At 43.0% G+C, this 14,320-nt stretch overlaps 1 protein-coding gene across 1 annotated transcript in view; it reads left to right on the plus strand.

Moving 5' to 3' along the window:
• LOC134353489 (uncharacterized) overlaps positions 1 to 4,708 on the plus strand; it is a 74,858-nt gene extending 70,150 nt beyond the window's left edge. Inside the window, exon 4 of the mRNA XM_063061493.1 lies at positions 4,665 to 4,708. Within this exon, the coding sequence (XP_062917563.1) occupies positions 4,665 to 4,708 (44 nt within the window). The remainder of the gene's footprint in view (positions 1 to 4,664) is intronic.
• The last annotated feature ends 9,612 nt before the right edge of the window (positions 4,709 to 14,320 follow it).

The following is a 14,320-nucleotide window of genomic DNA, read 5'->3' on the forward strand; positions in this document are numbered from 1 at the left end:
GTGGTTCAAACACAGGCAGATGGAATCCCTGAGTGCTCACTGGGCAACATATTTGCCATGGATGAGATGGGCTAAAGGCCCTGTTTCAAAGCTGTATGACTCTATAACTCCATAACCCCTGTGTCAGTGCACTGGATGACCCCTCCTCCCCTCCAAATCCCCCGATCTCACTCCCGTCCAGTTTGTGCTCCCACATTGTTCCAGTGAAACCCACCGTAACATCAGGGAGCAGCACCTTCGCCCGCTTCATGTGCTGAACAATAACACCAGGTCAGGTCAGGCCACACTCCTGGGCCGAGGAACAGAGGTCACGGCTCAGGTCACAGACCCTTTGCTATCCTCTGCTTTAAACTCGGGTTTCCAGCATCTGCAGTTACTTTTATCTTCATGTCCATGAGCACTAACCTTGTTGTCGTGCTGCTGTGTGGGCCCTGATTGAAAACCTTCTGAGAATCCAGATCTATCACATTGACTGGTCTACTTCTAGATACAGATTCACAAAGCTTAGAAACAACCTTTCCAGCCCACCGTGTCCAAACCAGCCTCTTTGCCCGCCCACACTAACCCCACTAGCCCACATTAGGTTCCCCTCTCCCGTAAGCTGCCTGTTTCAGAGTGTGTCCAAATGGCTCTGAAACACCGTGTTTGTATCTGATCCCAGCACCTCCTCTGGCAAGACCTTCCAGATATCAACCACTGTCTTGGAAAGAGCTTAACCTTCAAATCACCATTAAAACTCCTTTCTCTCAACTTCAACTTACCTACTGTTATGTTGCCTTACCACGGGAAGAGAATTCTCTCTCCCCAATCTAATTATGAACTTATACAGTTATATTCTTCTACCTGTCAGGCACCCCTCAGCTTTTCTTCACTCCAGGGAAAATGAGCCCAGCCTATCCCATCTCTCCTCATAACTAAAGTCTCCAGTCCAGGCCACATACTGGTGAATCTCTTCCGCACTCTCTCCAATGTAACACCCTCCTTTATTTTCAATCTTTTTATTAAGTTTCAAAATTAAACATAACAATAATAGTAATGATACATAGAGATTGGCATTACAATAAAAACAGTTCACAAGTACAAGCACAAATTCCAAGTAGCAAATATAGTTGAGCCTCCCAATCTCATAGTAATTGACCATGCAAAAGATATTTTATAAAGAGAGAAAAATAAAACTCCCTGAACTAAAAAGAAACTAAACTAAAAAAAAGAACAAAGAAAGCTTGGACTGTCATATTACCTCGGCGAAAATTATTTGTAGTTAACTTTGCTCCTCAATACATGAACAAAAAAATTACTACAAAGGATTCAGAAAGGGTCAACTTACATCATATGAAAATATTGAATAAATGGCCTCCAAGTTTCTTCAAATTTAACCGAAGGATCCATAGTACCACTCCTAATTTTCTCCAAGCTTAGGCACGCTATCGTTTGGGAAAACCATTGAAATGTAGTGGGGGGATTAGAATCTTTCCATTTAAATAAAATAGATTTTCTGGCTATTAATGTAACAAATGCAATTATATGACAAGCTGACAAGGATAAACGACCAGAGTCTATCACTGATAGTCCAAAAATTACAGTAGTAGGATGAGGTTGTAAATCAATATGCAGAACTGCTGAAATAATATCAAAAATATCTTTCCAACATTTTTCTAAAAGAGGACAAACCAGAACATATGTGTCAAGGAAGCTACCTCAGAATTACATCTATCACAAATAGGATTTATATGGCAATAAAAACGAGCTAACTTATCCTTGGACATATGAGTCCTGTGAAACACCTTAAACTGTATCAAGGCGTGTCTGGCACACATTGAAGAAGTATTGACTAATTGAAGAATTTTTTTCCCATTTCTCTGTAGATAAAGGTATTTGAAGTTCTCTTTCCCACTCATACTTAATTTTATCAGATGTACCTAGATGTATTTTCATAATCAGATCATAAATAATTGCTATTAAACTCTTCTGAAAGGGGTTTAAACCTAAAATTTTTTGGTAACTTCAATTTGATGTTCTTATAGTGTGCTCCGTGAAGATTTGTTTAAGTCCTTGATCATTACTTCAATCCCCATTGCAAATCGGTCTGGTACAGTATTTTCCTATAACGGACTGAAAAGCTTGAGCATGTAGATATTAAGAAAAAGGATGTGCTGGAGCTTTTGGAAAGTATCAAGCTGAATAAGTCACGGGGACCAGACGAGATGTACCTTAGGCTACTGTGGGAGGTGAGGGAGGAGATTGCTGAGCCTCTGGCGATAATCTTTGCATCATCAATGGGGATGGGAGAGGTTCTGGAGGATTGGAGGGTCGCGGATGTTGTTCCATTATTCAAGAAAGGGAGTAGAGATAGCCTAGGAAATTATAGACCAGTGAGTCTTACTTCAGAGGTTGGTAAATTGATGGAGAAGATACTGAGAGGCAGGACTTATGAACATTTGGAGAGGCATAATGTGATTAGGAATAGTCAGCATGGTTTTGTGCCTTACGAGCCTGACTGAATTTTTTGAGGATGTGACTAAACACATTGATGAAGGTAGAGCAGTAGGTGTAGTGTATATGGATTTCAGCAAGGCATTTGACGAGGTACCCTATGTAAGGCTTATTGAGAAAGTAAGGAGGCATGGGATCCAAGGGGACATTGCTCTGTGGATCCAGAACTGGTTTGCCCACAGAAGGCAAAGAGTGGTTGTAGACGGGTCATATTCTGCATGGAGGCCGATGACCAGTGGTGTGCCTCAGGGATCTGTTCTGGTACCCCTACTCTTCGTGTTTTTTATAAATGACCTGGATGAAGAAATGTAGGGATGGTTAGTAAATTTGCTGATGACACAAAGATTGGGGGTATTGTGGATAGTGTGGAGGGCTGTCAGAGGTTACAGCAGAACATTGATAGGATGCAAAACTGGGCTGAGAAGTGGCAGATGGAGGTCAAACCAGATAAGTGTGAGGTGACTCATTTTGGGAGGTCAAATATGATGACAGAATATGGTATTAATGGTAAGACTCTTGGCAGTATGGAGGATCAGAGGGATCTTGGGGTCCAAGTCCATAGGAACCTCAAAGCTGCTGCGCAGGTTGACTCTGTGGTTGAAATGGCATATGATCCATTGGCCTTCATCAATCGTGGGATTGAGTTTAGGAGCCAAGAAGTAATGTTGCAGATATTGGACCCTGGTCAGATCCCACTTAGAGTACTGTGCTCAGTTCTGGTCACCTCAGTATAGGAAGGATGTGGAAACCATAGAGAGGGTGCAAAGGAAATTTACAAGGATGTTGTCTGGATTGGGGAGCATGCCTTATGAGAATAGGTTGAGTGAACACGGCCTTTTTCCTTGGAGCGACGGAGGATGAAAGGTGACCTGATAGAGGTGTATAAGATGATGAGAGGTGTAGGCCGTGTGGATAGTCAGAGGCTTTTTTCCCAGTGCGGGAATGGCTAGCACGAGAGGGCACAGTTTTAAGGTGCTTGGACGTAGGTACAGAGGAGATGTCAGGGGTAAGTTTTTTTACGCAGAGAGTGGTGAGTGCGTGAAATGGTCTGCCGGTGACGGTGGTGGGGGCTGATATGATAGGGTCTTTTAAGAGACTCCTGGACAGGTACATGGAGCTCAGAAAAATAGAGGGCTACGGGTAACCCTAGGTAATTTCTAAGGCAGGGGTCGGCAACCTTTTTGCTTCTGTGGGCCGGATCGCTTATTACTGAGCGGACAGTGGGCCAAATAGATGCCATATAGACTTGAAATATGGGAATTATCCATTTAAATACATCTAGTTATGTTTTGCCTCAAATTATTGAATAACGCATGCTAGAAAATCACCTGTGCTTAAGGTTGCCTACCCCTGTTCTAAGGTAAGGACATGTTTGGCACAGATTTGTGGGCTGAAGGGCCTGTATTGTGCCTTAGGTTTTTCTATGCTTCTATGTACCAATGGGACCTCCCTGGATTAGACCTATGGGATATTGTAGGGGCAATGAGGGGGCAGAGGGGAGAGATGTGAGAGGGGTGGTTGGAGAGCATGGAGAGGTATTTGTGGGGTGATCAGAGGGGAGTGCAAGGGAGGGATGGGGATGACTGGAGGGAGATCAGGGGTTATTGGAAGGTGGTGAATGAAGGGAAGTGAATTGAGGGGGGATTGGAAAGGAGAGGAGATGGTTGGGATGGAATGGAAGGAATGTGAGTGTGATTGGAGGGGACAAATACAGTGTTAGGGTGACAAAGCTTTCGCTGGCCTGAGGTGGGATGGAGTGGATCTGTAAATCCATGTCACTGGGAGATTAGGATGGGATTAATCATGGAATGTTTTTCTCCTCCCCGGTGCAGTGCCAAATACAACAACAATGCCAGATAGAATACGAGCACACAAGCCTCAGACAACGATCTTGCTGATCAGAGCCATACTAATGGTGATTTTCCTGATCTCCGCTGTCTCCATGATTTGCTGGGTCACATGGGGGAACGGAGCTGAACGAAGGTAAATGTCTTCAGGCACTGAAGCAAAGTGGGTCTGACACTCAGTCCGTGAGACTGGTGACTGGGGGACAGAGGGAGGGGGCAGGAGTGGGGTGATATTGAAATTGGGGTTGGACAGAGGGGCTACATAGGGTACAGAAGGACAAAGTTTCAGTACGGACCCCATCACCTCTGCTTTCTGTCCCACAGTTCCAACAGAGATGAGCACCGTTTACAGAGACTTCAGTGCATGAAGAAAGATTGCGGTGACCGGCAGCCTCCTGAGTGGAACGAAAGGGCAATGGCACATTTCTCCAGGGAAAGGAGAAACTGGGGCACTGAACCCATCGATCTGTAGGAGCCCCTCACCTCAACAGAAAAACACACAGCTCTGCACACAGTGGTCCTGGGGAAATGAACCTGTCAGTCCACTGGGACCAGCCTCAGCTCAACACAGAAACGTAAAATGCGACATACAGATACACTGGGTACACTGTCCCACCCCAGTCACTGGGGAACACTACCCCTACTCACCCAGGCACTGGGGTACACTGTCCCCACACTCCCAGTCACTGGGATACACTGTCCCCCACACCCAGTCACTGGGATACACTGTCCCCACACACCCAGTCACTGTGTTACAGAGTCCACAACACACCCAGTCACTGGGGAACACTGTCCCCTACTCACCTGGTCACTGGGGTACACTGTCCCACACTCCCAGTCACTGGGATACACTGTTCCACACTCCCAATCACTGGGGTACATTGTCCCCCACACTTCCGGTCACTGGGGTACACGTCCCCTACACTCCCAGTCACTGGGGTACACTGTCCCCCACACTCCCAGTCACTGGGGTACACTGTCACTCCTGCACACCAAGTCACTTGTGCTTGTGTACATTGTCCCCTACACACAAGGTCACAGGGGTATATTCGGTCCATCGCTTTATCTTGTCTCAAAATGAGGGCACACTGAGGGTGAAGCAGCAACACCTCATATTCCATCTGGGTAGCCCCAAACCAAATGACATGAATATTGATTTCTCCTTCCAGTCAAAAAATTCCCTCCCTCTCCTTTATTTCCCGACTTGGGCCACTCTCAGAGAGAGGAAGCCAGTGACACTGGTTAGTGAACAGATAGCCCCATGAGGGAGAACAAACAAGAGATGCCAGTCAGTGTCCAGATATCACCCTGAGAGGGTGTAACTGAGAGACCCTGGTCAGTGTATCAATTTCCCCCTGAGAGAGAGGGATTGAGAGACACAGGTCACTGTATAGATATCTCCCTGAGAGAAGGACTGAGAGACACCGGTCAGTGTACAGATCTCCCCTGAGAGCGAGGGACTGAGAGACACCAGTCAGAGTACATGAGACCACATTACTGATGACCTGACCCCCACCCACCAATATACAGTGTATATATGCATCTATCTATAAATATACATGCTATAAAAGAGATTGTGAGAGAGAGGTTCCTGACTTCTTCTCCCAACAACATGGACATAAAATATTTGTTTAATTTATTTTCTGTTTTATAAGTCCCTAATGTATATTGAACTGTATAGAAGAGAATTTTATCAGTGTACAACTATGTCTCCACAAACAAAACTGAGAATCATTTTCCTGTCGGGATAGTCAGCAAATTGGTAGAATAATAACTGTAACAGGATCAATGAAAGATCAAGTAGAATGTAGATCACAACAAACTGTACACAGTATATATATATAAAAGAGAGAGATCTTGATATTTTCTCCGAACAAGGTGGACATCAAATATTAGTGTAATTTCTCCATTATTTTATTAGTTCCCAATGCACCTGAACGGTTCAGATTTGCACCTGAACTGGAGAGGATCTAATACCCTCGTGGGGAGGTTTGCTGGTGCTGTACAGGAGTGTTTAAACTAGAGTTGCAGAGGAATGGGAAGTAGAGTGTCGGAACACATAGTGGAGATTGATGATGTTAGGACCTCAGACAGTCAGGGATCAAACGCTGTAATAATGGTGCAATTAATGATCTGACCTTCATATATTTCAATGCAATGCAAGAAGACCATAAGATCATAGAATATGGGAGCAGAATTAAGCCATTTCGCCCATAATCTCTGCAGCTCCATTTCATCATGGCTGATCCATTTCCCTCTGGGCCCTAACTTCCTGCCCTCTCTCCATATCCCCTCATGCCCTGGCTTGTCAAACCTCTGCCTTAATTATATCTAAAGACGACCTCCACAGGTTCATTGTGCTCTGGTTATGGAAATTTTTACTCCTCTCCATTCTAAAAGGACACCACTCTATTCTAAGGCTGTATCCTCTGATTTTAGACTCTCACATCATACGGAACATCCTCTCCACATTCACACTATTGAGACCTTTCAACATTTGACACATTTCAATTAGGTCACCCCTCATTCTTCTGAATTCTAGTGAGTACAGGCTCAAACCACTCTTCATATTAGAGGCCTTTCAATCCTGGAATCATTTTCATAAACCTCCTTTGAACCCTCTCCAAAGTCAACACATCCTTCCATAGATCAGGGGCCCGAAGTATTGTAGGAATGGCAGATAAGCTCAGGGCACAGATTTATGATATTGTAGTCATTAGTGAGACTTGGTCGCAGGAGGGGCAGGACTGCATCTCAATATACCAGGGTTCCATCTTTTTAGATGTGACAGAGCATGAGGGGTTAAAGGAGGAGGGGTGGCAATACTAGTCAAGGAAAATGTCACCGCAGTGCTTAATTGGGACAGGTTGGAGAACAGTATGGCTGGATCTGACTAATGAGAAATGTATGAGCATGTTAATGGAGCTATATTACAGACTATCCAGTAGCCCAAGGGATTTACAGGAACAAATCTGTGGAGAGATAACAGACTTACAAGAAATATAAGGTTGTAAAAGTAAACACAAGAAAATCTGCAGAAACTGAAATTTCAAGCAACACACATAAAAGTTGCTGGTGAACGCAGCAGGCCATGCAGCACCTATAGGAAGAGGTACAGTTGACGTTTCGGGCCGAGACTCTTCGTCAGAACTAACTGAAAGAAGAGCTAGTAAGAGATTTGAAAGTGGGAGGGGGAGGGGGAGATCCAAAATGATAGGAGAAGACAGGAGGGGGAGGGATGGAGCCAAGAGCTGGACGGGTGATTGGCAAAGGGGATATGGGAGGATCATGGGACAGGAGGCCTATGGAGAAAGAAAGGGGGAGGGGGGAAGCCCAGAGGATGGGCAAGGAGTATAGTGAGAGGGACAGAGGGAGAAAAAGGAGAGAGAGAGAAAGAATGTATATATATATATATATATATATATATATATATATAATAAATAAATAGTGGATGGGGTACAAGGGGGAGGTGGGGCATTAACGGAAGTTAGAGAAGTCAATGTTCATGCCATCAGGTTGGAGGCTACCCAGACGGAATATAAGGTGTTGTTCCTCCAACCTGAATGTGGCTTCATCTTTACAGTAGAGGAGGCCGTGGATAGACATATCAGAATGGGAATGGGATGTGGAATTAAAATGTATGGCCACTGGGAGATCCTGCTTTCTCTGGCGGACCGGACAGAGCATAGGTGTTCAGCAAAACGATCTCCCAGTCTGCGTCGGGTCTCGCCAATATATAGAAGGCCGCATCGGGAGCACGGGACGCAGTATATCACCCCAGCCGACTCACAGGTGAAGTGTCGCCTCACCTGGAAGAACTGTCTGGGGCCCTGAATGGTGGTGAGGGAGGAAGTGTAAGGGCATGTGTAGCACTTGTTCCGCTTACAAGGATAAGTGCCAGGAGGGAGATTGGTGGGGAGGGGTGGGGGGGATGAATGGACAAGGGAGTCGCGTAGGGGGTGATCCCTGCGGAAAGCAGAGAGAGGTGGGGAGGGAAAGATGTGCTTAGTGGTGGGATCCCATTGGAGGTGGCGGAAGTTACGAAGAATTATATGTTGGACCCGGAGGCTGGTGGGGTGGTAGGTGAGGACAAGGGGAACCCTATTCCTTGTGGGGTGGCAGGAGGATGGGGTGAGAAAAGGGAGAGATGCATTTAAGAGCAGATTTGCTGGTGTTATAGTAGGTGATTTTCACTTTCCACATTTTGACTGGAGCCCCGATACTGTAAAAAGACCAGATGGGATAGTTTGTTAAACGTGTTCAGGAAAATTTTCTTAATCCTGGACATCACCTGTTTTCCCCTCTACCTTCTGGGAAGAGATACCGAGCATTAAGGACGAAAACAAAGAGACTCCTTAACAGCTTCTATCCACAAGCAGTGAAATGTATAACAGCCCCTTCCCTTCTCCTGCCCCCCTCCTAAGATGGTGGCAGCTAAATGCATCACACTTCCAGGAATGGCAGGTGTGCAATAGTCCTACCCCACCATCCATATATTATTAATTTTGGACTGCACTCCTGAGGTTTTAGAGTTTATTTTATGTATATTTTCTTTGTTGTGCTGCAAAATGTTGAGCTGCTAAACTGTGTTTCATTGCTCCACAACAATGACAATAAAGATATTCTTCTTCTTGTTCTAAATCAGTATGTGGAAGTCCCAACAAGGGAGTGTCTGATATTTGATTAGAGAATGAGGCAGGGCAGGTGATAGAAGTTTATTTAGGGGAACACCTCATTATTGATCACAATGCTATTAATTTCAAAGTAAATATACCCAAAGATAGGTCTGGTCAGCAGGTTAAGATTCTAAATTGGCGAAAGGTCAACTTTAATGGTTTCAGAAAGGATATGGCAAATGTGGATTTGGGATAGGCAAAGTTGTACTTGGGAGGTGGGAGGCCTTCAGAAGTGAAATTTTGAGAGTACAAAGCTTGTATGTGCTGTCAGAATAAAAGGTAAAGATAACAGGTGCAGGGGACCTTTGTTTTCAAGAGATATTGAGGCCCTGGTTAAGAAAAAAAGGCTTGCATAGCAGATATAGGCAGGTAGGTACAAATGAGGTGCTCATGGAGTAAAATAAATGAAAGAGAACACCTAAAAAGGAAATCAGAATGGGTAAAAGAAAGCATGGGGTCGTCTCAGCAAACAAGGTGAAGATCTACAGATTTGTTAGCAGCAAAAGGATTGTATTGGCCCTCTAGAAGATCAGAATAGTATTGAATCAAAAGACATGGGGGAAATTTTAAAGTAATTTTTTTGCTGCTGAATTTTACTCAGGAGACAGACACAGTATCTGTAGAAGTAAGGCAAAATTGCATCAACTTCATGGACTCTATACAGATTACAGAAGAGAGATGTTTGCTATCCTGAGGCAAATTAGGGTGGATAATTCTCCAGGGCATAGAAAGGTGTTCCCTTGGACCCTGCAGGTGGTAAGTGCAGATATTGCCATGGCCCTAGCAGAGATATTTAATTTATCCTTAGTGACAGGTGAGGTACCAGAGGATTGAAGGATAGCTGATGTTGTTCTGCTGTTTAAGAAAGGCTCTAAGACTTATACATACAAGGGATTTTTTGCATCGTTTCAGCAGCTCCAGGACAAATTCGGATTGCAAAAGTGTCATTTTTTCAGGTATCTCCAGCTAAGACACAACATAAGATCACACCTTTCTGGTCTTGAGACGGTAGAACCTGATAAATTAGATAATCATTTAAGATCATGTTTAGGGACAGAACACATCATTGCCTATCTGTATGATGCCATACAAAACAATTGCTATACAACAATGGATAATATTAAAAAAGAGTGGGAAAAGGAGTTGGGTAGAGATAGAGGAGGTTATACGGAATGAGGCTTTGGAGTATGTTAACTCCTGTTCCATCAATGCCAGGCATTGTTTAATACATTTAAAATCCTACATAGACCATATTACTCAAAAGTAAGGACTCATAATATATTTCCAGAGGTGTCCCCAATGTGTGAGAAATGCAAGTCCTCAGAGGCAAATCTGTTACATAGTTATGCTTTAAGTCCCAGGATACAAGAGTATTGGGAGCAAATATTTGAGGTCCTATCAAAAGTACTAAAAGTTCAGATAATACCAGACTCCTTTTTAATAATTTTTGGAACTTCTACAAGGTCAAATAAATTCCAGGCTACCCAGCAACAACTCCTGACCTATGGCATACTTAATGGAAAGAAAGTCATACTGATGTTCTGGAAAAAGGAGGAAACTCCATCACTCAGACAATGGCTGGCTGCATTAATGGATACTCTGCATCTAGAGCGGATAAGATACGTTATCAAGGGCAAACTCAAGGAATTTTAAAAAATCTGGCCACCATTACTGTTGTATTTGGAAGAGACCGACAGCTGAACTAGGTGTGGGGGGCAGTAGGACCTAAACAGCACATACGGGAGGGTAGGGCTGGGAAGGGGAAAGGAGACAGGGGTGGTAGGGTTTCCTTTTCTTTTTGCTTGTTTGCTATACATACATTCATTTGATTTTCATTATGTTGTTATAAGAAAGAAAAGGAAAAAGAAGCTTCGTACTTTAGGATATTGTCTGTTGTGGTTAAGCTGATGTTGCTTCACAATAAAAACATTTGAAATGAGAAAAAAAATAGAAAGGCTCTAAAAAGAATAGGTAGGCCTAACATCAGTAGTGGGAAAGTTATTGTAAGGTATTGTAAGGAACTAGATATGAGTACTTGGATAGACATGGACTGATTAAGAATACTCAGCATGGCTCTGTGCATGGTAGGTCGTGATGAACTAATCTTAGAGTTTTTCAAGGAAGTTACCAGGAAAGGTGATGAACACAAGGCAGTGGATGTTGTCTACTTGAACTATAGCATGGGATTTGACAAGGTCCTGCGTATGAAGTTGATCAAAAGGATCAGTCACTAGGCATTCAAGAGGAGGTAGTAAATTGGATCAGACATTGGCTTTGTGGAAGAAGCCGGAAAGTGGTAGTAGATGGTTGTGTCTCTGACTGGAGGCCTGAGACTAGTGGCGTGCTGCAGGGATCGATGCTGGATTGGTTATTGTTTGTCATCTATAACAATGATCTGGATGATAACGTGGTGAACTGGATCAGCAAATTTGTGGATGACACCAAGATTGGGGGTGTAGTGTACGATAAGAAAGACTATCAAGGCTTGCAGTGGGATCTGGACTAGCTGGAAAAATTGGCTGAAAAAAATGCAGATGGAATTTACTGCAGACAAGTGTGAGGTATTGCACTTCAGTAGAACCAACCAGTGTTGGATCTGTTTATTTTCTGATGCTTAGAGTTCCTCCAGTATTTAACAATGATAAGCAGTCTTAATTCCAACCTTTCAGTTTATCTTACAGAACAAATAATCATACAAATACCAAGCAAACTAAAGAGCTGAGAAATGATACTAAGGGGCATAAGAAAGAGGAACAAAGATGGCACTTCTGAAAAATCTGTCACTTTTATAAGAAAAAATTCTTAGATAGGAATTAATAGGCTATATAATTAGAAATATTACATCACTTTTAATTATGTAGCCTATTAATTAATGTGCTAATATTTAGCCAATGGGAACTGAGAAAGGTGATAAACAGTTAGTTTAGCTGCAAAATTGTTTTCTGCCATTGATTGTGAAAAATACATGAGCTTGTTAAAAAGTACAAATCTTTTTCAAAGTATTATTAATAAAAATAGTGGTTTCTAACAGTCCACTCTTTGGATTTTATAAGGGACCCTGACAGAATAACATCTGAAAATTCAGAGTAATCTCTTTAAAACAAACACAAAAAATGAATATAATGGACAATAATTGTGATTGTACTTGAAGCTTTCCCATAATATTTATCTTAACCCGGATTCACTTTAGCTTGCTTGCAGTTGCTGGCATGTATCCACTTATTTTTATCTTCTACCATAACTGCTAAATTGGTAATTAACAGCGCTTGGAAGGACCTTCCCACCGATCTCCCAGGGGTTCCTTTTGTGGTTTCTTGACCAGGACATACTCGCCAGGAATCAAAGTGTGTCCTCCTTCCGATGGACCACTCCAAGCAGCAAAAACCTATTGAGAAGCAGACTGAATAGCTTGTGTTAGTTTTGCACAATAATCAACTGAACTATCTGACATAACATGTATATCAGCCTCTCTGAGATCGAAAGTTCCCAGTAGTGACATAAGTCATCCTATCACCACTTCAAATGGAATCAATATTCTTTTCTTGTTTGGGGTTGCCCTATTGTTGCATAAAAAGGTCATGGTAAGCCTTCCTTGTGATACTTAGTCTGCTATTGTTTGACGAGGCCATTCATTCTCTCAACATGTCAAGGTGATCATTCGATGTTCATCAGTCGACATAATTCCTGACAAACACTTGCAGTGAAATGTGTTCCTTAGTCAGCATCAATGGTTCAACAAAGGCACTACTTTATGATAATTTGCATCTTCTTGGCATGTTATTGTTCTTGCACAGTCATGATCATCATGGTCTTCCATTTCTATAAGCCATCTGATTTTGCTCCATCACTGCAGGGCCAGGCCTAGTCATTTTTGCAACTTTGACAACATCTCCATTACAGCTGCTATTGTAGTCTGATATTGTGCCATCCAGTCAATGTTTTCCTTCCATTGTGAGGTAGGGGGTTAGGCTTGCTGTCGAGGTTGTTGTTGACCTTGTGGTGAAGTTGATCTCTTATGCCAACAAAATCTAACCCAATGTCCTCTTCTGTCACGGAATATGCATATCCAATTCCACTTCTGTTGGTTAGCAGTTGGCCCGTCTGTACCAACCTTATTCGGACATTGATATCCCACTTCACTTGTTTGACAGTTTGTTGCAGTTCACTGGAGTAAACAGCAGTTCCACTGCATCTTGCTTTTTTTAGCTTCACTATTTTGGCAAATCTGGTGTCAAACCATCCATGAAAGTCGACTTGAGAGGGTCATATATAGAGTTTTTGATATTACCTTTGTTTATTCCTGGAACTCCAGAGCAGCTGTGTCAGACTCTCCTATAGTGGTCTTCCTATTCAGAAACATCCTTTGAAGGCTTTCATTTGCAGTCAACTACTTTCTTCCCATCAATCTGGTTTGGGGCTTGTCCCACCAACCATGCCTGAATCGTTTCCCAAACAGCTGGTAAATTCTATTTATCCTCTCCTACACAAGCTACAACTCTGCATATCAACTGGTTTATTTGCTGAGTTGTTATCTGAAATTTGAATGCCATCACATGGATGCAATTTGTATATACTCTCAATTCATTGAAGTTCAGCCCAAGTTTTTAAGCTTTCCTTTCTAGGGTGTAGAAATTCCTTTTTTTATGCATCTGGTGGTTGGTGACAAACCTCCTATTTCCTTTCATACTCTCCATCGCCAGTCTTGCGTGGTTTCAATCTCTTAGTTTTTACTGGAGAAGTCTTGCCGTCGCTGCCAGACCAATTACCACATGACTGTCATCATCTCCCGGCCACTAGGGGTCTCTATCGAGTCAGTATCACTTTGCAGTTCTTTAGGGCTCCTGAGGTGTCGCTGTTTCTGGTGACCGGTCAGAGTTGGCGGCTTTTCGGTGTTAACGGTGATTGAGGATCACCGCACCGCCCGGACTCGCCTCATTTCACTTTGCAACTGAATAGAGCCTCTGACTACTAACATACTTCGCTGTTAACGTGGAGATTTTATTTTGATGATTTATTAACTTTTTCATACTGCTCTTTTGGCATGTTTTGCATTTTAGCGCGTTCGCGTTTTAAAATATTTATCTGAATTTGCAACTCAATACGCTCGCGCCTTCCAATTCCGTTAAAGTTGCTGGCGTACATGCTGTTTTTTTTCCACAGATTTTTACAAAATTTTCTGATCTCGCTGGGTCTGGAGGACCTGAGTTATATGAAAAAATTGACTAGTTGAGGACTATTCCTTGGAACGCAGAATTTTGATAGGAGATTTGATAAAGTATGCAACATTATGAGAGGTATCGATAG

This window comes from Mobula hypostoma, chromosome 11, assembly GCF_963921235.1.
Source record: "Mobula hypostoma chromosome 11, sMobHyp1.1, whole genome shotgun sequence".
Taxonomy (NCBI): Eukaryota; Metazoa; Chordata; class Chondrichthyes; order Myliobatiformes; family Myliobatidae; genus Mobula; species Mobula hypostoma.